The 23,869-nt window shown below is 32.3% G+C and overlaps 2 protein-coding genes across 3 annotated transcripts; both read right to left on the bottom strand.

Annotated features, from left to right (window-relative positions):
* Nucleotides 1–3,119: 3,119 nt before the first annotated feature.
* LOC141702670 (uncharacterized) lies at nucleotides 3,120–3,899 on the bottom strand. Its single transcript, XM_074506304.1, has one exon. It carries the CDS (start codon nucleotides 3,897–3,899, stop codon nucleotides 3,120–3,122), a length of 780 nt encoding a protein of 259 aa, XP_074362405.1.
* A 10,382-nt stretch (nucleotides 3,900–14,281) lies between these two features.
* LOC141708655 (uncharacterized) lies at nucleotides 14,282–18,226 on the bottom strand. 2 transcript variants are annotated; one of them, XM_074512395.1, is made up of 6 exons: nucleotides 17,964–18,226; nucleotides 17,757–17,826; nucleotides 17,561–17,666; nucleotides 16,294–16,392; nucleotides 16,072–16,167; nucleotides 14,282–15,987 (listed from the first exon to the last, which is right to left on the bottom strand). In XM_074512395.1, the coding sequence occupies exons 1-6, from the start codon at nucleotides 18,097–18,099 to the stop codon at nucleotides 14,788–14,790; spliced, it is 1,707 nt and encodes a 568-aa protein (XP_074368496.1). In that variant the 5' UTR covers nucleotides 18,100–18,226; the 3' UTR covers nucleotides 14,282–14,787. The 2 variants fall into 2 exon arrangements, with proteins under 2 accessions (XP_074368496.1, XP_074368495.1); XM_074512394.1 differs by having other exon boundaries at nucleotides 14,283–15,987; nucleotides 16,072–16,206; nucleotides 17,964–18,225.
* Nucleotides 18,227–23,869: the final 5,643 nt, after the last annotated feature.

Here is a 23,869-nt window from a genome sequence, read left to right as displayed (position 1 = left end):
TATTATTCTCTTGTGTTTATTTATCATGTTTTCATATGAACCCGTGATGACGATACGTGCTAACATGGGCTAATCGTGATCATGGGGTCGTAACGGATTTACTATGGAATTCTTTAGCTAGTTGTTTAATACCTTAGTGTGTGATGATTGTATGATATATAGTATTGGTTGTGCGTATTCGTCTTATGTGCGTCGCGAACATATAAGATAGGGTGTTAATCTCTTGTGAAGCGACGGTGGATCTTGAGATTTAGAACTTGCCATGCTAGCATAGGTTCATGTATGATGTTGCATGATTAGTGGGTAACTCTAACCGTTTTATTCGCCCTGTGTAATCAAAAGGAATAACTTGTGCTTAAATCATTATGTTGTCAATTTCTGTAGACATATAAGGACTCAACATAATTGATGCCTATTCAACTTCTATCTTAATTGTGGATGTTTGGTAGAATGGTATTAGTACAATGAAAGTTGGCTTTTATCAGTTTCGTGTTATTCGATTAATATCATCACTGTTGCATGCTAAGGGTAATAACAATAACTATTGAAGGAAGTAGTAATGAAGTTGTGATCTCATGAGTGTTTTAATATTGTTAATTCGAATTGTTAATTAAGTGGTTAATTTAGTAGTTAATTGTAGTTGATAAATAGTTAATGAATCTAAGTGTTATTGTCTTAACATTGAGAAGTAATCATACATTGGTGAGTGAGTTTAATTGAACATAATTAGTCTGAGTATCTGTGGGAATGAACTAGAAAGTATTCTATATTACTTGCGAACGCTTATACTTGCGTGTGTTATTAGCGCGTGTTTTCGCCCTAACAGCATCCCATAAGGGGGGTTAGTAGTAACAACGGTTGAATATTCATACACGACGGGTTGAGAATTCACAGGTACATGTACTTGTTGAACTTGAGGATTCGTACCTTGAATAGTTGGGGGAGTTGTCCCTTGTGGCTGAGGTTGAGTTGCCCCTATCTGGGCTTCCCCTTGAGTAGTTGCATAATTTGAGTGAGGGGGTATCCCTACAGTTGACGAAATCACCTGGGTTGTCCCCGATGGTGTTCCTTCCTCCAGAGCTCTAATTGTTCTCCGTGTTCTCGCCATGGTTGTTGTTGTGCTTTCCCACAGACGGCGCCAAATGGTATGGATTAAAAACTAATATATATAATCGCTGTATTTATTACTAAGGAACGTGAGCTTCGAGGCTCGATTTGACTGCTCTTGTGTTTCGTGACTCAATCTGCCTTAACAAGATGCCTACGTACCTTGCTGATTGCCAAGGATCAAGTCAAAAAACGTAGTTCTGATTTGTGGGGTGAGGTCCCTTATATAGATGCTGGTGGTCCTTGAATTGGACTTGATATAGGAGACTCGGTGGGCAAGTCTCATAATTAGAATGGACTTTGGAGTCCTAGATAGTAGGAAACTGATTCCTTATCCTTTTAGGTCCCCTTGAGGCTAATCTGCAAGGATTTATATCCTTATCGGGACTCTTCTCAATAGATGATTTTTCCCTTATTAATTAATTATGAAATTAATTAATATAAGGGTATTTGGGCCTTCTTTGTTCCATCTGGCCTGATCTGGTCCATCAGGCCTGATCAATGTGTTGACCTTTTTGGTCTGAATGTTATACATCTTCTTATTGGGCCTTGCAGCCCAAACTGTAATATTTAATTATGTAATCAGGATTTATTTATCCCTATCAGATGCTCATATATGATAATATTCATTAAAGCCGAGAAAGTATCTGTATGATATGTATTTAATTGAATAACATTTCATCAAAAAATGAATAATATTTATATTTTTTTGTTTTTATAATACAAAAATTTAAAAATGTGCGCTCACAAATAAATATTTATATTTTTATAAGTTTTTAATATTATTTTATTGTGTTGTATGTGGTATTTTTAATTTAAATATTTATTGTGCTTTTTTTTAGTTTTAATTTATATACAATACTATTTCGTAAATAAGTGTTTTTTATTTTTAATTTTTATATTATTGATAATATGTAGAAAAATTAAAAAAACTATAATTAAAAAAGATAATAAATTATGACAAAAGTTCAAAATATTTGTCGCACTATGTATTTTTGTTTTATTCGATTGAGTTGTTGTTTATACTTCTTTGCCGCTTAAATCTCAAACTTAATTTCAGTAAAAATAAAATTATATTTTGTCAACACCAATTAAAGTTGCACCTAAGGCTTATAAACAATATTAATAATCTCTGCAAAATAAGATTGTATCATATTTTTAAATTAATTTTTTGTTTTATCTCATTTTATTAAAAATTCATTTGTTTAAATATTTATCGTAATAGTTAAAATTTGTTTGCTTTTATAACAATATTTGCATCTTATAAGTTGTCAAAAAAAATCTAATACATATAAAAGTATTTTTCTTCTTTTCGGTGTTAACAAAATTATCTATAGTATCATATTTAAAATTGAAACAAATTTTGTACATACATATAAATGTGCATTCTTTTGCACAGAATTTGTTATTTTAATATAATATTAATTTGAATCATGTTAATATTCTTTTATTATGTGATACATAATTTTTAAATTTAAGATAATATGTATAGCATTTGAGATGTATTAGTTCAAGAAATATTTGTCCAAATATTTAAATGGGTACGATAATACATATTATTTAAATTCTTATGAATAATTATTTAAAATTTGTCTTGTAATAAAAAATATATATCATGCACAATAAATTCAATTTTTTTTTTGTGAATGTTCAAGATTTAAAATTTTAGTCATTTTAATCAAACTCAAAATACCAAACAATGATAAAAGAAATAAATTATATTTATAGTAACATGAGACTCCTTTTTTTAAAAGACATAAATTTAAACAAACCATAACAAAATAATCAATTTGGCGTTTCTTTTTTTTTTGCTAAATAATTTGGTGTTTCTTTTTAATACCTAAAAGAAAAATACTTGGCATTTTTTTAATGTGCAACATTTTTATTGATATTAAATAAGTATACAATAATGTGAAAATAATAATAGAAATATTAATATATTTATGTATTTACAATTTACTGGTTTTAGGATTTTCCAAACTTACTTCTCTTTTTTACAGAAGCTTGAAATTTTATTCCATACTAGATTCCAACGAAATACAATCAAGAAATTCCGTAGGTATGTCATTCCTACCAAATATACGATCAGGATATTTATACGATGCTCTAGCAATGCAATGAGCAACCGTATTAGCAGATCGTTTAATGAATAACAAAGAAATTATGTTTGAAAGTCGGATCTCCCTCCGACACTCTTCCACCACTAGACCAAAACTCGATCTCATTTCTACCTTACTTCTAACTGCTTGAACAGCTGCTAAACAATCAGATTCCAAAACCACCTCTTGCCAGTCATACTCTTTTATCCAGGACAAAGCCTCTTTGATGGCCAGAGCTTCTGCGAATTCTGCTGCCACCTTACCTGAGAAACACCTAGTTCTAGCAACAACCACCTTGCCATCAGAATCTCTAGCTACCACACCAAGCCCATATTCTTTTCGATTTGCAAATAGAGCCGCGTCAACCATTACCTTTATTGAGTTACCTTGAGGTCTGACCCAAGAAAAAGCACCATCTCCTTGAACTACATATCTGGATGATGCACTAGAACAATTAACTTGGGCACATTTCCACTGTAAAAGATACTGCTTTGCTGACGCTACGACTCTGTTAACATTTGAGAATTTGCTGTTCCATACAACATCGTTTCTATGCCTCCAAATCGCCCAACATACTGTCACCACCTCTGCACTTTTACTCTGAGTGTTACCTTGAAACACATCCCCTAGCCATTCTTCAAAATCTCCAGCCTGTGACCCCTGAATCCCTGGGAAGATTTTATTCCAGCACATACTTGCGAACGGGCAGGCCACCAAGCAAGGCATGATTGATTACTCCTCCGTTACACAGACCGGGCATCGAGTGTTGACAGGTACTCGTTTCTGAGACAACTGTCTAAGAGTTGGTAAACAACCCATAATGGCTCTCCATACTACATTGAGGGTTCTAGGGGGAGCTTTGATCTTCCACAGAGACATGAAAACTGTCGATCTCTCATTCAAGTTGAAGGCACCTTTCAACCTCTAATTTAGTCTGTAAGCACTCTTGACCGTATAAGTTCCGGAGATTTCAAATTTCCATCTGATTTTATCCACTTCCTCATCTGCAGAGATGGACGTACGCAGAATACGTTCCTGATCTCTTCGACTGAATAGATCCTTTATCACATCATGATCCCATTCCCTCCTACCAATATGCATTAAACCTTGAACCTTATTATTCTGGAGTGTCTCACATTCCGTTGAAATAAAAGAATTCTCCTCATCTGCCAACCACGGTTGCCCTGTTATATTTATTGACGCCCCTGATCCAATCCTCCAGCATGTAACAACACTAACTAGCTCTCTAGCTTCCCACACACTACGCCATGTAAAGCTAGGATTTGAGCCAAGTGTCGAGTTTACGTAATTCCCATCTCTGAAGTAACTTGCTTTATAAACCTTAGAGACCAAACTGTCAGGGTTTGATAAAAACCTCCAGCCTTGTTTACCTAGCATTGCTAGGTTAAAGCTCCGAAAATCTCTGAAATCTAAGCCTCCTGTTGACTTGTGTTTATACAATTTCTCCCAACTCGCCCAATGAATCTTTTTCCTGCCCTTATGAGTAGAATTCCACCAAAATTTTTATCAACATTCTCTCTATGTTCTTGATCAAATCCATAGGCAGGAGAAAAACACTAATAGCAAAATTATGAAGGGACTGTCCTACCATCTTGATCAACACCTCTTGACCTGGTTTAGCCACTGGTTTTCTTTCCCACGCTCGAATTTTATTCTCCATTCTTTCCTTCAGGAAACCAAGTAATACAGACTTCTTTTGACCCAATATATTAGGGACGCCCAAGTACTTGCTGTGAGTATCTGCTTCTCCCATAGACAGGACTTGACAAATATTTTGCCGATTATATGGGATGACATTCGTACTGAAGAACACAGAAGACTTTTCTACACTAATTTGTTGCCCCGAGGCCTGCTCAAACAGACGAAGAAGCATCATAACTCGATTTGCCTCAGCAATACTAGCTCTGCAATAAAGATAGCTGTCATCAGCAAATAACATATGGGAGATTGCCGGAGCTTATCGACATACTTTAATACCGTGGATCCTGTGATTTGATTCATAGTATTGCAGCAACGCTGATAAGCCTTCAGCACACATTATAAACAGATAAGGGGACAAAGGGTCCCCTTGTCTGATCCCTCGAGTAGGAACAATAGGACCCAACGTATGAACACTATGCACTATATTATACGAGACTGAGGTTATGCATGCCATTGTCAATTTAATCCACTGATCGCTAAATCCCATTCTGCTCAGCATAGCTTTCAGAAAATCCCACTCTAGCCTAGAATATAATTTCCACGTCCCGTCATGACTACTAGTGATATCGATAATAAAACAAAGAATGAAGACAAAAATGGTGATTAACAGATCAAAAGACAATAAAACACAGACTTACTAACCATGCCAGAGGGCAAGACGCTCTCAACAATGAGAGTTATCTATATTACTTTCTTGAATTCTTTATTTATGTGACCCTTTTATCGTTTCTTGAATTAGGACATTGTTCGTAATGTATCAAGTTGCTTTCTTTTTCAAAACTTACTTTTAAGATATTTAAGATTATAATGGAGTCCAAATTTTGATTGAAGTTCACATGAGGAACATTTTTATAACAAAAAAATGCAGCACTTCTCTTGGTCAAAAAATTCAAATTAGAACTTGGAATTTTGTTGTGCAAACCTTTTTATGTATGTTATCTCTATTTTCCATCACTTATGTGTGTATGTCATGCTTAGCTCCTTCCAAACTGGCAACCTGCTTCCATAAGTAATTTAAACTTACTCTGAACAACTACTCTGTAACAACTTCTCTATGAGGTTAACACAGACTTCTTGAGTTTTTTGGTTATAGAGTTTAAACAGTTTCATAAAAAACTTTAGTATCCTAATATACATTTTACTCAATGTCAACCATATAGTACAACAAAGAATTATATATAATTGTCTCCAGTTTAGGAGCGGGACCATTTATGATTTGTCACAATTATCTTCATCAACTCCTTCATATTCAGGTCCTAAACTTAACTGTCGATGCTGCAAAGACCATGCTTTTCCAGAAAGACCTGGTCAGCCTGAATTCCAGCAAAACATTAACATATAAGAATGTAAATTTGGTTCTAATATTATAATATCAATACAATTGAACTTATATCAGGATCCAGTAAGGAAGCTTTTACAACCACAATTATTACTTCTGTTGGTACAGCTGTTGGTTCAACTGTTTTTATATTTTCACTCAATCCTTACTCCCAGCCAGCGAAACTTTTACAGCCAAAAGCCAAAGAGAAACTACCTGATCAATGATGTACTGGTCTGGAATCTCCAGATTGATAAAATGAAAATAATCTGAACTTTATGTAGGTCATTCCTCCATATTGATTTCTAGTGCTTCAATCTTCCAACTAATTCACAAAGGGAGGTCGGACACATTGTAATGCTCCTTGGATCAATGTGATGCTCAGATTTACATTTGTAGTTTTTCACAAAATCAACATGTTTGCTTATAAAATATGCAGACAAAATAGACGTCCATAACAAAGCAGGTCAACATGGTGGTAAATTATTACTTTCCCTTAAGAGCTACAACAGTTAAGAGGCATGGTACCAATATTACTGATGAAATTTTCCTTAAGAATATTTTGTAATAAGAAGTTATTTTCTATATAAGTTTTTTTAAGGAAATTATAATACCGGGGAAGAGAGAAAATGTGTTTGATTGTTATATACCAATTAACTTCACCGGGGATATAGTCCTTGTTCCTTCAACCGAGGCACATGTTCTCCTACCATCCAAGACATCTATGAGAATAGTCTTGCTAGCTCAACTATTGAAGCTGTAAGACTCATAGCCTAAATAGGCTACTAATGATCAATTCAAAATCTTAGTTAACCTCTTTCATTTCCCAGATTTGCTGAATCTTTAAGATTTTATCTGCTCAATCTCAATTTTTACTAACAAATTTAAAATCAGTTATAATTTTCGATAGCATGAAAATCTAAAAAACATAAACACTATAGGAGTATGAGTAAATTTAAGTTACCTTTCTTTTTTTGACATATATAAAACAGGATAATAATCTTTCAGGTAAACTCATACATGACATTAGTCTCATCTATTAAAAAGCCAAAAACCTGATAGTACGACTATAAGTGTGTACCATATTTCAAGCATGAAGGTTTAAAATTAATTGTACCCAATAGTTTTTTAATAAAATCATCTTCTCATATAATAACAATGATCTATTAACTAATATGATTGTACATGTAAATGTGTTTAGAATAACATACCATCAAGTTGTATGTCAGACTACAGGTTTTAACTTTTTTGTTTGCCTTCCAATTGATAACTTAGATCATGAATTATGCACCAACTGCATCATTACCTTTTGATCTAAGCAAATTGGTGTAATCGTACTATCTGCTAGTTGATCCTCAAGTCCTTCAGCAACCCATGCATCAAATCAATTATTATTTTGAATTCTGAAAATAAAAAGCGACCATTAAGGATAGTAATATATATGTTTAAAATTTATCATATCTCATTCCAAATTTAAATGTGAAGCTAATAATTTGAACCATAGCTACTAAGACTAAAACAGAGAATATCTATGATTATGAAGGAATTTAACCACAATCGGATGAAATACTTATCCTGGGAACATGATTTGTTTCCGATTCTTCAATGAAATAAGGTGACATACCTTGGTAACTTCTTTTATTTTGTTAGAAGCTTTAGGCCAAGATCAAATAGCACTTGTCTAGATCAAAAAAATGATTCTCAAATCCAAGCATTTAAAAGAAACCTTCATCAAGATCAAACTTGTAGGTGATAATTAACACCATATATCCAAGAAAGATTAGTAACAAAATATATATATCCAGAGTGCCACCCCTTCTAGAAAGTTATGTCTGCAACTTAACCAACTGATCTTCAAGAAGTTGCACATACAACCTTTTTTGAGATGCAACCATAATCCTGGCATCAGTTCCTGCTAGAAATATTAAATCAGTTAGTAAAGTCTCTTGAAGAAGCGCGACTGGATTAAAGGGAGCCTGGAGGCCAAACATGCAGTTATACCTTGGATTTACCTCACCTTAATAAATTGAACTCAACTATTTCCCCTAACCAAATATTAATAGACCATGATCCAATAAAGTTTAGAAATAATTATATTTTAACTGTCAAGAAAAAGTTCTTATGTAACCTGAGAATTCTATGTAGCACCTCTTCATCTTTAATCTTCTTCTGCCATCATTTTTTTCTGCGAAATACAATTAAAAAACCGAGAAATTCTTACCATTATTTAGAAACTACCAAGTATAGACTGTTGGCCAAGTCGACCCCCTAAATAGTTCTACTTTTGTAATAGTTTGATGATCAATGATCAATATTCATCTAAGGTTTAAAAATAAAACATTACAAATGAAAAATCAAATTATCAGATGGGAAAGGAATCAAACTTCTTCTTCATAAGCTGTGAACTTCATTGTTGGCTTCTCTTCTTGCTTGGGTGCTACATCTTTCAACTTATCAGCCCCGTCATCGTGGACAATCAACATAAATCAGTATATTGGCACCAGAGACTGAAGTTATGCACAATTTATATTATAAATCTTGGTCAAATACATACTTACATATTAGAAGTCCATAGGATCAGATTATCTCGAAGAAACTACATAATAAGAATGTTATCCTTGTATAAAGACTCTCCCACAGTATTAAGCTCTGCAAAAGCTTCATCGAAAGCTTTAAATATTGCAAGTACCGGTAACAATTTATGAAAAACTTAAATAAAGCCTAATGTGTTTATTTACAAAAATTGGTGGAAAACCTGTTCTAGAGGATGCATGCTCGATCAGGATAATTTAGAATCTCATAATAAACATCAAACACAACATTTAAAAAGAACCAAAGTTCCATAATCACCTTTATAAGATCGAGAAGAACAGAGACTAAAGGCATAAACATCAAATACAACATTTAAAAAGAACGACAATAACTCACCAGATCCAGTCATACAACAATATTGCTGCAATCGAGTTTAAACGCTAATGAAAAATAATATAATGTAAAAGACAAAAATGAATAAGTTTGTAACATATCAATATTGTATTTGGTAAAAATAAAATTTAAGAATTAAAACTACAAAGTTACAATACACAGAGAATCAATATGAGAAAAAAGATAATAAAACCAAAATCGTCTCATACTAGGATCATATAAAAGATAATAAAAATTAATCTTACAAATTGAAACATCAGAGATAACCGTAATCTTGACATAATAGCTCTTTTGACATCCACTCTCATTGATCTTTAGATAATCAACACACAAAAATTGTCAAATACTGATTTGAAAAATATAACAAACACATATTGGATATGCATATAATATGTACAAACATATATTACTAAATCACAGGAAGAGGAAGAAAAACAAAAATAAATAGAGAAAAATGAGATGTTTGAGATTTAAAATCAAACAGTTGGTGTACATACCTTGATTCGTGATTCTATAACCACTGTTGTAGAATTAATAAACCCATTGTCATCTTCCGCCTAAAACAAAACTAATATAGGTAAATAATAATAGTACAAACATATTAAATGTATACAAACAACAATACTAAAATTACATAAAGGAAGAAGTGAAGAGACGAATAAAAAACAAAAAAAAGAAATATGTTTTACTAACCTGTTTGTTCGTTGTGTTGCATTAGCACGGAAACCCAATTAAAATCCGCATGTAACCTGCAAAACGAAAGAGAGAAAATGAGAATCCGAGATTTGAAATTTGAGAGAAGAAGAGTAATTGGCGTGTATATATCAATCTAATTTAACTGAATTTACAAATCAAGAAGGTATGAATTCTGAGATTTTGTTATCGTCAGACTATCAAGTAATGAGTTTGAGATTTAATGGTGATCCATCGTGAAATCTCCAGTCAATCGAGAGAGAGAAAGAGATAGATAGAGAAAGAGAGAGAGATGTAACAGACTGGAGACAATTATGCATTATTTGATTTGTTTAGAATTTTTCCATAGATAGCTTTATTTTTGAAATTCAAAAAATAACCATATTAATTAAGATGGATCAAAATTAACTTAATTGGATAGTCCATGGATCTAGTAAAATGTATAAGAATTGGGTCGTGTGTAAATCTTTTTACCCGTAGGTAAACTGAGGAGTAGTCATTAGGTATTATAGATAATCAATCACTAGGATTGAGTTCTCTAGTTCTCTTGATAAGGAGAGGGTTCCATGGATAACACTTAATTGGAGAACACCGGAGAACACTTAATTTTTCTTATAACATTTTATATCTCTTATTCAAAATGTATATGTTATGTTAATGAAAACAAAATTTTGTATATAGATAAAAAAAATATGAGAATTTTTTTACAGAATCACAGAACATACTATACTTCTATATTTTGTGTTCTATAGTAATCATGACAATATTTATTAAAATTTTGACGTGTTATGTAAAACTAAAATATATTTATGAGATTTTTTGATGCAACTCAAGAAAAAAAGTGAAAAAAATTTGCAGAACACATAAAACATAATTACAACATAATAGTTTTTTGACGTGTTATATAAAACTAAAATATATTTATGAGAATTTTTTATGCAATTCAGGAAAAAAAGTGGAAAAAAAAATTGCATAACACATAAAACATAATTACAGAACAAAATAGTTCTCCAAGGAACTAGTTCTCATTTGAGTCTAACCCACCATATATATATATATATATATATATATGTATATATATGTATATATATGTATATATATATATATTCAAATATATTAAATAAACTATTTCCAAAGTGGGCTTCTTATGTTCACATTTATATCATTCGAAAAGTATTTTATAAATTTAGTAAAAATATATTTTATTAAATAATACAATATTAATATTTTTTATTAAATATTACTCGTTTAATTATTATTACTATGACATTATTTTGAGAAACGTATACCCGGTATGATTTTTGATTCATAAACTCATGGTATCAAAAACCTTCTTCGATAAACGTTTCTCGAAATATTCTAATAGTAATAAATATCAAATGAGTATTATATTTGAATTAAAATTTTATTATTCGGTGATACATATTTTTACTAAATTTATGAAATATTTTATTATAGTTGAATTATTTAATATCGACAACATTATTTAAATATAATCCAAGAATACTATATTTATTTTATTTAAAAAAAAATAAAGAAGAAAATAGCTTCCACAATATTTTATTGCGAAAGTACACATGACTTCCACAATGCATCATTATGGATCCTTATTGTTGGTTCCACAGCCACCCAGAATCAATCAACAGTGGTTGTGGAACTTCGCCTTATCGTTAAAAAGCGCAACACAACAGTCTTATTTGGAGCAAGCTGGTTTAGTAGCCGCACATTTTTTTACTAATTGCCTAAACCAATCATATAATTTACGTTGCTAATTATCCCATATTAGATTATATGAATATACTCTCACTCTATATACTCATGTTTCTTTTAAAAAAAATTACCCAAAAAAAATAGTTGAATAAAGTTTTCCATCATTTATCTTTATTTAATTTATTAAAAAGTGAGAATATAGTTAATTTTAAAAAAATCAAAATTTGAATTTGAATAGTTTTGAAAATTTATCTTTAAAATTTAGTATCTATTACATATCTATCTATCTATCTATCTATCTATCTATCTATCTATCTATACTATTATATTAAAGATGAAATAATGAAAGTTTGGTTGGCAGTCGGCCTGGTCACCGTAATTATAGTAATATTTAAAATTAAACACTCTTATAAATAGATTACTATTCACAATATATTTATATAAATACAAATAGAATTGTAATATGTCTAACGGTTTTGATTTAAACAAAATAATATATAATATTAAATAATATTATATTATTGATCCAATCCTAAATAAAAAAATAAAAAAAATTGCGTACAATTAGTTGGATTTGCATCCTCATATTAAAATAAAATAATAAAGACTGATAAAAATTTGAAGCAAATTCGTTTGGTCGATATAATGTCAACAGGCTAAAGCAAAAAAATAAACAAGTTAAATCAAAATAAATTGAAAGTAAATTCGTTTGGCAGATATAATATCATCAGACTAAAATAAAATTATACATATTATCAATTTGGTCTAAAACATAATAATATTTATTCCGAGATAAAATGAAATTAAATCAAAAATTAAATATAATTAGCTGGATTTGGTTGACATAACGGGTCTGAGACTATCTCATGCTAAGACAATATAATAAATATTACCGATATAACTAAAAAATATTTTATCAAACCAGACTACTAAAAAATGTGTTGCTCGATATAATGTCATCAGAATAAAACAAAATATATAATTTATTCGGCTTAAAATAAAATAATATTTAACTAGAGTTAAAATAAAATTAAAAACAAACTAAATGTAATTAGATGATGATATAACGGGGCTAAGGCTAAAACAAAATAATGTATATTATTGATCTATGATAAAACGAAAATTAAATTCACACTAAATGTAATTCTGATATTATTGATCCGTGTTAAAATAAAATTAAAGTCTACTTAATTCGTTATTAAGTATAATGTAGGCTTAGGATTGTGGGATAGCTGAGATCCGACCCGAAATATTAAAAGTTCGATTGCAGATCAGTGTGTAAAATGTTTGGGTTTATATAATTACAGGTATTTTATAATTCTATAATATCCAAAACTATTTTAATAAAATGAAAATAAAGATGATTTCTTAGGTATTATAATTGCGTCGGAGTAAAATAAAATCAGTACATGTTATGCATCCGGGCTAAAACAATTATACAATTGATTCATGATAATTCAAAATTTAAAATAAGAAAATAACTATACCAGTTAAAATAAAATAATATGTACTTTTATTCGTGTTAACATAATTTTTAATTATTGATACATAAACTTTTTATCATTGATCCGGGTTTAAACAAAATAAACCAAAATAAATTTGAATATAATTAGTTAGATTTATTTGGTATACCAAAATAAAGATAATTCGTTTACTATGTGACCTAAAATTTATCTTTTAATTAAAACATATTATCTTTTATAAACACACCTATGAATTTCAACAAAACTAAATCTTTCAGTCAGTGATATTTTTTAAAAAAACTAAAATTTCACAAAATTATATACATGCATATTTAAAATAATTATCAAATATTTCTAATAAATAAATTCTAGAGCTTAAAATTTATACATTAAAATAAATTCAAAAATTATATAATATTAAAAACAATCTGCACTGATTTTAGGCTACTTATATATATATATAATAAGGTACTGTTCAAATAGAAATAACCTTATAACAAAAATTAGAAACTAGCCTAATCCATTTTAATTAGAACAGCTCGGCCCATTAAATCAGTTTGATTACATATTAAAAATGCACTAAAAAATGCACGCTTATATACTTATACAACACATATCACCAGCACAAACCAGTACGTCATCTCTGATTATCATCGATCAAACCCACCATCTCCAATCTACCTCTACCATCATCTCCCATCCAGCTTCGCCACCACCATGACCTAACACTTGTATTATAAAGATTACCAAATACACTAGATACATACACGAGCATATATTTTCTACTTAAATTGATAATATCATCAATCTTGTTTGCCAGAAAAGTTAATGATTTACTGCAACCGGTGGTATAATTAATTTATTAATAAGTAGAAGTGAAGGAGGTGAGTGGGTGGGTGGGTTTGATCGGAGATGAAATATGGATGGCACGGGAAGAGGTAGAAGTTAGGGAGAGAGATACAGTAGTAGACCACTTATCTGGGGTAGGGGTTGTAAAAAATATGAATATAATATGTTATTTATGAGTGGTTTCTATTTTTTATTTTAAATTTGGTTTTTATTTGAACATGAGCCTATTTTTTATTTTAAACTTGGTTTTTATTTGAACATGAGCCTATATAATAATATGGCATGATTTCATATCATATTACTTATGGTTTCAAGTGGTTGGGAAAGAAAATCATCACAAACTAAATTGGAATACTCAAACAAAACAATTTTGAGTAATTTTTTTTTAAAACTATTTTATCATATAATCTGATTACGTCTCTAAAGAACATGCTATATAGTATCAAATACTTACTAGCAAATCAACAATAATATAGTCACATCGACATTATGCATGCGTCTTAGGCCAACTTTCTACGAATACTAACACAAAAGACATGCTATATAGTATCAAAAATTTACCAGAAAACGACGATTATATAGTCACATCTACCTCATACATGTGTCTTACACGATCTTACTATGAGTTTGACCTATTACCACATGCACCATTCAAGCCCATAACGAAGGTGAGAATTTGACCTATGAATGCTTGTTCGGATGGTGCAGCATTATTTGCTGCATTGTAGTTGAATCAGACTCGGTGAGTGTTGGTGCTGAGATGCCAAGGAGGGGCTTTACCCAATGTCTACATACAAATTGGAAGAACTAAGCAAGCACATATACAAAAAGTCCAACTAAGAGCTACTATCACCTGGATGGAAGACACAAGATCATAGGCTGCACAAGGACATGTAATGTCTCATGCTTTAACATTCCACTTCCCAATCAAACGTTTCCGTTTTAAAGATAATTTATGCCTCACAGTAACTTTTTTGTCATCATCACTGTCTTCACTGTCTTCAACAATTGCCGAATCAGAAATTGGCAAAACTTCACTGTGGTGTTTGATCTGTCCAGTAAATTTATCATCATTCTCTTCCATCAGTTTCTGAATGTGCCTGCTTTCCTCTGTCGCACGCAATAACTTGGATGGATTTCCATTCAGTTTTTCATCACAGGAGTTCAACTGGATGTTACCATCATTGCTCCAGTTTGATTTATCAAGAGGCTCCAATGTTAGCTTTCGCCTCATACCCAGCTGCTTCTTAGGGTACACATTTGAATTCGAGTTAACTATTTTCTTATGCAATGATCCACCACTCCCTTTACTCGAGAGAAGCACACCAGAAACAGAAATCATGTTCTCCTTGTTATCTTTCTCTTGACTTTGCAATGATGTTGGAAGTCCCAAAGACGGTTTTCTACCAGGTAAACCTAGTCTCTTGTGTTTTATGCTGAATAAGCCACTACCAGTTTTATCTACACAATCCTTCTGGGGTAGCTTGCTACAACTGCTAGTTTTCGAGGGCATAGGCAAGGGTATAAGTGATTGTTTAATAGGGGGGTTCACTAATGGTTGAGGCAATGTGTTATCAGTACTACTAACTCTACTTTGGTCTATACGTATCTTCACAGATCCTTTGCATGTGGCACCTACGGATTTGAGAACACGACTTTCATGTAGATGGTGAGACGGCTGCTCGTAGTGGTTGACATTCTTCTCCAGAAGCACACACTCTGTAGAACCCATAGCAGCATCTTTGGGTTTCAAAACAGGTGAAGACTGATATGATAAAACATTCTCCTTATACTGAACACTTAATTTCTTGTTCCGACTAGAAGATTCTAATGATAGTTTCCTGCTAGTACTGTGCAGTTCACCATTATTCTGATGTGAATTAAACTTTCCCGCTGGCTGCTGGTTTGGTGCTTTTCCCTCTATCTGATTCCCCAGAAGATCATCACTAAAGGCTTCTTTTGCTATTTTGTCAGTGACCCTCTTCAGATTTGAACTTGTCGATATCAAAGAAAGTTTGCTTTTTGTCGGTGACAACTTTTTAAGCTTTCCCAAAGACTCATCAACCTCAACTTTAGACAAATGCGGCCCTTCTGTATTCCTCTGCAATTTAGCAATATAAATTATAGTTAAGCATCACTCTTAGTAAAGAAATACTACATCATGTCTCAAGATGTCATGCTTCACCGTGCTCAGTTTCAGATGACTTTCAGTGTTTTGGCTACAACTTCCATTCTCAGTTGCTCCAGCTCTGGCATACTTCTCTGTCATCGATCGTGCTTTCTGATCAAAAGCTTGTCGATTATACTTGTATTCTTTACTCTACACATAAAGTCAAGAATTACAAAGAACTAACACGACAACCATGCATTTGTTAACTGAAATTGGGTTAAGAGACAAATTACTTACTGCTTCGCACATAAGGCCATCATCAGGATTTGGTTCAGTTAATAACAACAAAATACTCGTTAGCACTGTTGAAATATTTAGAGAAGGCTGCCATGCACCCTGCCTCAATAAAAATCCGATCCCTCGTTAAAATTTGAAACTATCTGTAAACTAAAATCAGAACTGTGCAATATAACAATGCAATATATATATAAACCTTTCACAATATGCGATGAAGAATATATAGAGTAATAAATTAATCAGATTCTAATCCATCTTCTAAGAACAGTAATAAAGAACAGCCGAACAGGTTACTTCACAAATCTCAGTTTAAAATTCGCCAAATATCTGTTACACTAACTACTATGGTGATATTCAATATGGACCATAGCCATGTTTTGCAGGTGAAAAAGAAATGGTTGTTAACCTTAAAACATAAGACTATTTAGTATATAAAATGTACAAAAACAAGAACCCCCGCAAATATACTTAAAATCATTGTTATCACGAAGACGACTAGTCAACGACTAGTCAGCGACTAGTCGACACGAAGGTACTCAGGCGCCGAGAGTCTCCAAGCCCGACTTGTCGTCGACTAGTTGACGTGAAGGTCACCCAAGAGTCTCGTAACCCGACTTGGGGCCTTTCATAATTGTGATGTACCATGCTTATTTTGAACTAAGTATTCTACTACTTTTGATCTAAATTATAAAACTAACGTGTTCAAATATGTTATATATTAAATCTAGTAATTATACGTATAATGAACACTTTGTCGACTTTTTACGACTAGTCGGACGACTTGTCGACTAGTCTTCACGAAGGTACTAAGGCGTCAAGGGTCGACTTGGCGCCGTGATAACCTTGCTTAAAATAGTTTTATAAACTAAAAGGTGGCTCAAAGGGAGCATGGCTTTGCTTGGAAATAGATACTTACTACATTTGTCAACAAATTAGACCTGAAGAAAAGAAATGTCAGCCCTGGGGAAAGTTGAAACTTAAGTGTTTATGAGGGCAAGTTATTCCCTATACCCCCCCCCTAGTGATCAATTTTTATAAGAGGGGTTTATTGGACAGATAGCCTTGCAACCGTATATCAATTTTCATTTTGAAGCAATATTAAATTAAAGAAAAATAGAAATCGTAAAAATAAGTCACAGGTGATGTGAAATTGATAATATGTACTTTGCTGCTGTCAGCTCTAATAATTGAGGTCAACATAATAATAATAAAAGAAGCAAGGCAAATCATATGCATCAGAAGTCGATAACAGAGCAATTAAACTAACCTTGGGCGGTAAATTGAGAATGTCTAAACAAATTCGACCTCCAGTATCGATATTAGGGTGATATATAGGTGTAGCAAATGTCACAGTCGGAGGCTGAAATGGATACCTGAGATCCCCAATCATACATAAATTTCAAATCATTTCAACCACAACCCAATTAAATAAACCAAAAATTAATACTATAAGATATATGTACCTTTCGGGTATCTGGATGTTGATCTTAAAAACCCCATTAGCATACACAGTATCTTCTGGACCTTCAATATCTGTTCAATAAACAAGTTAGGGAATAAGGTAAAACAATTACAAAAATTCATATATGATAGTGTGTGTGCGTGTGTGAGAAAGATATATATATATATATATATATATAGAGAGAGAGAGAGAGAGAGGGAGCACTTACGGGCGAGAATGGAAGAGAGAGAGAAAAGAGAATGGTGGGAGAGATGTGGGAAAGAAGAAGAGGGAGGTGGGTCAGTGAGTAAAAGCTTGAGTTCTTTCTGCATTCGAAGATTCAATCGTGCTGCTTGTGCTCCCATCGCTTCTTTCACTCTATCTTTTTCTACACTTTTTTCTGCGATTTCAATTTGAGATTTGTTTTCAATTAGGGTTTATTGCATTTACAAGTAAATAAATTCTCCAAAAATAAGGCGGGCTGTTTTTTTACTCTATTTTTGAAAATTCTATTGTCTCCGCTTGGCCAGGAACCTTTAACCCCAAATATATATATTTTCATATCCTTGGTCCCTTTTTACCGTAATTGTAAAAAATAGGAAAAGTAAAAAAAATATTTGACCTCCAAGTTGTACCGTTATTCGGGTTAAAATGTACATTTATCATATTTTGAGATTTTGAGAGTAAATAAGTACTCCGTACTATACTTTAAGGGCTAACAGGTATTTATTTGACATAGTATAGCAGAAAAATGCAACCACCATGCAACCTTGGCCTTACCTAGCCTAGTTCATCGCCCAGCTCAATGTCATTTCAGCAAAATGAAGAATCTTTAAAGTCACAAGAAACTAGATAGACAAAAGTAACGATCAGTGTCTGAGATTGTTGAATTGTATGAAACGATTGAACAAGATAAGCCCCTCAACACATCCAAATCACTAAATAATGAAGATTAGATCACGCAGATTCACTAGGTCTTATATTGATCAGTTGCAGAGCAAGGTACCTAGTCAACTGGCTAGTAAATGCACTCACAAGTCTTAAACATTCACATTTGGAGACGGGGCTTCCATTAGTTACAATATATGGACCGAAATTAATATTCCGTCGAGGACCATCTCTCGCTTTTAATATGTTTGATCGGAAAGGAGAAAAGGTTGATCCTGCACTTGTACAAAAACTAGCTGACTGAAACAATATTTTTGTTAGTTGTGGATTTTAAAAAAAACATATACTTTTCGGACATGCAACATAACGAGAAAACTTTACTAGAGATAAAAATTAATGAGGATAAAAGACCATTAAGAAGCAAAAAGGATAAAGGTGAATTAGGAATATCTATTATTACAGCTTCACTTGGTTTCTTGTCAAACTTCGAAGATTCTTACAGGTTCTAGGCATTCGCTTCAAAGTTCCTCGATGCAGACTTTGTAGAGAAAGAAAAATGGAGATGCATGGCTCTTAACCAAACCATAATTGAGGTGTAAAACATGCGCTTGCAATCTCTAATAGAAAAGGCTTTTGAGGTTTGGACTACCATATATTATTTCAGCTTTATTTATAATAATTGGATTCATTCTTTTACTCTGTAAATTTGTGGCGCTAGTAACAATATTATGAAGCCACTAGTATAGAAAAAGCTAAAGCAAGTAATCTAAGGGGGTGTATTCAATTGGAATTTTGAAAGATTTTTATGGATTTTAGAAATAATGGGGTATTCAATTTGGATTTTAAATAATCCTTTAAAATCTGAAGGTATTCAACAAGGATTGGAAAAAGTCTTTTAAAATCTGAGTGTCAATTTAGATTTTAAAAAGTCAATCAAAATTTGTTGGTATTCAATTTGGATTTTAAAAAATCCATCAAAATCTGATGGTATTCAAAAGTCTATGAATTTTCTTTTATTTAAAAAAGTTGTGGATTTTGATGGATTTGCTAGTACATTTTTAATATCTTGAAATCTCTTCAAAATACATGAGATTTTGATGCATTTCTAAAAAACTCCACAAAATCTGCAAGACTCTACAAGATTTTGGATCAACTCAATCAAAATCCACGAAGAACGTGAAATCAACGAAAATCTTTTAAAATCCGTAGATTATTAACAATCCTTTAAAATCTGAAATGAATACACCCCCTAAGTATCACATTTGCAAAAAATATAAATTTTTTATATGGAACTCATTAGTCATTATATTAGTCATTATGCATTGAAAACATTAAGGATGCCATTTTAGCAAATATTGGAGCCCGATTCAGTAATCGCGGATGTCTCGCTAGATATTAATTCGTTTTTCCTTCTAAGAAGAGTCTCCATCGTGAGGTTGGCCATACAATGCCTTCCTCGATGATTTCTTATTGCAGCAACTACCAGTACCATTGGTTGAACCCTTTAATTTGTTCCTGGTGCTAGGAAAATAATAGCTTGTGTATGTGTACAACTACTGGTATGATAGCGAACATCAGGCTGGGTGGGAAATTGATCAGTACCTCGCGGTAAGGGAAATCATTTCTTGGAAGTTTGAAGCTCTCAACAGTATTTTTGAGAAATGTATATTTTAACCCTCAAGATATGAAAAATGTACCTTTTAACCCGAATAACGGTACAACTCGGAGGTCAAATATCTTTTTTGCCCCTTCAATTTTTTACTGTCACGGTAAAAAGGGCTAAAGAGTATGAAAGTACATACCTTGGGGGTCAAAGAATACGCTCACAGAGTTCATAAATTTATGGGTACAAACACATATACTTTAAGGGTCAAAAGGTTAATAAGCCTAAAAAACTTATCTAAGACTTATGTAAAGGCCCATACGAGTGTAGTTTGTGATTTCCTTAAATAAGTAACTCATGAATTAAAATGAAAAAATGTCATATACAGTAAACCTCTTAAAGTAATACCTTTCGTACCGTAAAAAATATTATTTTATCAAATTTATTACTTAATTGATATTATAATAATTTAGTACTTTATTATATTACTGTATCGATAAAGTAATATTTTTATTACTTTACCGAATTAATATCTTAAATGTTATTAGTATTACTGACATGACTTGAAATATTGATGCGAAGATAATCACAACAACAAATTGTTTTCAACGTTATAAGGTTCGTTCAGAAGAATATGGTGAACAAAAACTTGGTGAGATAAATGAAGGTTTCAAATGGTTAAATGAAGTTATCTCTTATTTACGATATAGGAATGTGATGGATGTCGAGGATCTATTAATTATCCAAGCGAAAATGATGTGATTATGGAATCACCTACGAATGAAGAAATTATTGAGTTGGTAGTGAACACCGATGAAGGGACTAATCCTGAACTAGATGATAACAATGTCATCCTAGGCGTATCAGTAAAGGAAATATTTCAAACAATCAACAATTTGAACAAATACTTGTTACAACACGAGCAAAATATGCCATCAATTATTTATATACTTTGCATAAAGTCAAGGATAAGGTTAATTTTTGCTTCGGTGGAAAGTTGACAAAGCTACTATATATACATATTGTAAAAAGAATGGAGTTTTGTAACTCATATATATTATATATAGATTATTCTAGAATTATTACTTTATATATTAACTTGGGCCTTTAATGACTTTGTTAGGAATCACATGTATTTTTGATGATAAACAAAATATATAGCCTAATTATTCATTAAGTAGATGCAGCTGTCAGTGGCTAATTATCATTGTCTGATAGTCGTAGACAGAATAACTTATTAATTGATAAAGCTTAACATTTTTATGTAGATCTCAATAATAGTCGTTGATGTAAATATTCATTCCGTAGTCATGTTAACTCAATAGATAAATAGAAGATGGTTAATTGTAAATATAAAATATCACGTAATTTTATCTAAGTGAAGTGAGTTATCAACGGCTAAGGAGAATAAATCATTAACGGCTAAGAGCCACCAACTTCTAGAGTCTATCGACTGCTAGATGTGATGGCCTTAACCTCGGGGTCAGGAGTTGACGTCACTAAATATAACAAACCACAAATATGAATTATGAGATTATTATTAATACACTAACACGACCCCAAACCAAGATCCGATCCAGGTTCAAGTATGGTTTAAGCTACTCACTATTACACAACCATTTATTAAAAAGTCTGACACACCAATTTATTAAGCAACTCGTCAGATCGCCCATGGTCTGATACAAACTACCTCAGAGGAGCCGGGACCGGAAGGGGCTGAAACTCTGTTCTGACCAGGTCTGATAGATCGTGTAGGAATCTGCGATATATATATATATATATATAACAGGTTGCAAGGGTGAGCATATAATCGTTCAACAATACCAACATATGAATAGAAGAGTGAAAACAGTTAATCTAAACAGTTTTAGGAACATAACTATAAAACAGTGTAAAACAATAACCTGTAAATCATTTCAAATCACTGTCAAGATAACAACATTTAAAACTGGATATCACTGATTAACATGCTCTTAATAAAATAACGTAGTTGTGTGCTATGTAAACACCAGAGTCTAATTTTAGCATGATATTCACATTTATAATTCAATTATATAAATTACTTGTTCTGTTACGGGAATCACAAAGCCAAATCAGATACGTAGTGGATATGTGAAGATAGCTGATCAGGCTATCCACACCAGACGGCTCCATCTGCCATCCCATAAACCTGTTCCGGAACTCAGAGGCTAGCTAGGTCTCTAACCTACTGGACTAATCGGTTATGTAGTGCGCGCAACCGAGTTAGCCGCTTACGCAACCTCAATAGGCCATTCTGGCCCCTATGTATCCAATATATGATCATTTTTATCCAGTTTTCAAATCACTTGTACCTATCTCAGTTTAAAACCGTTCATTTAATAGCACACGTAAAATTGGTTCACAAATCATTTTCATTCGAGATAGGTACCTTTTAGAAATTACTTTTCCCCAAAACGAGTTTTAACAATTAATTATAACTATGGGGGATACATAACTTAAAACATTTTTGTTCCCGTTCAAAATAAAACAACAGTTTATTCTTATGTACTGAACCATAAAAGTAGGGTCAGGGGTACTTGTATTGCAAGGATTTCTCGGGATTTCTAGGGTAGTTGCGCTCGACTCGCTTTAGTCCTCGCGAACTTTGACTGGGATCTATAGTAACGGATAACCTAATTAGTTATACCGACATGTTTGATATCCTCGAACTTATAAAAACCCAATCCGATATCCCGACTCGTATAATGATATACATATATTCACGTAATCGATATTTAAAATAGTGGTAAAATAATTAATACCGAATAGTATACTTCTCGTATTTAAAATAATTTTCGAAAAATTTGGACAGCGACTCCTCTGTTTATTGGACTACCCATCGAAACATAATTGACGTCCACACCACAACAATCACAGTTTCACAATTTACGCTATAATACGACTTTTATAATAAATAACTATTTACATTCCGAAAAATAATTTTACGAATTACTTTATTTATTTTATAAATTTAGGACTCAAAATTAATCATCACTGTCCACCGTCGACTCACCGAAGCTCATCGTCGATGGCGGTAAAATTTGCGAGTAACCGATTAATTTCGGGTTTCCAACGCAAATTCCACCGATATAAATTAATTTTCCGCGCAAAAATCATTTATTTCACGAATAATAATCAAAACAATTTCCTGCAGAAAAAGGAATAAAAAATTAATAAAATAATAAACCAATTTGCAACACAGACCGCGCATAAACATACACACACGTGTGTATTACACGCGCCGCCAGAACTACCAAATCAGAGAAATAACAGAAATCACAGCCACACACACACTCTCACAAATTATCACACACATATTATTTATACACATATACGTATATACGTATATCAGAGAAATGACACCCGAGTAGCCGGAGAATGTACCTGAAAACGGTGACGGGAACGAACATAACAGGGGGAAGAACTAGAACGGAGAGGGAGGAAGAAGACGAGAAAAGAGAGGAGAAAGAGAGGACGAAGAGAGAGAGAGAGAGAGAGAGTTCGATAGAGAGATTGAGAGAAACTGGAGTGAAGCAGGGGGGAGTTTGGGTTATTATTTATTAATTTTTTTTTCTAATTTGCTCTGCTTCTGCCACGAAGCAACAAACAAGACACGCAGCAAA

This window comes from Apium graveolens, chromosome 2 (assembly GCF_009905375.1).
Source record: "Apium graveolens cultivar Ventura chromosome 2, ASM990537v1, whole genome shotgun sequence".
Classification (NCBI taxonomy): domain Eukaryota; kingdom Viridiplantae; phylum Streptophyta; class Magnoliopsida; order Apiales; family Apiaceae; genus Apium; species Apium graveolens.
The sequence above is the reverse complement of the archived record's forward strand: the minus strand, read 5'-3'. Positions and strand labels throughout refer to the sequence as shown.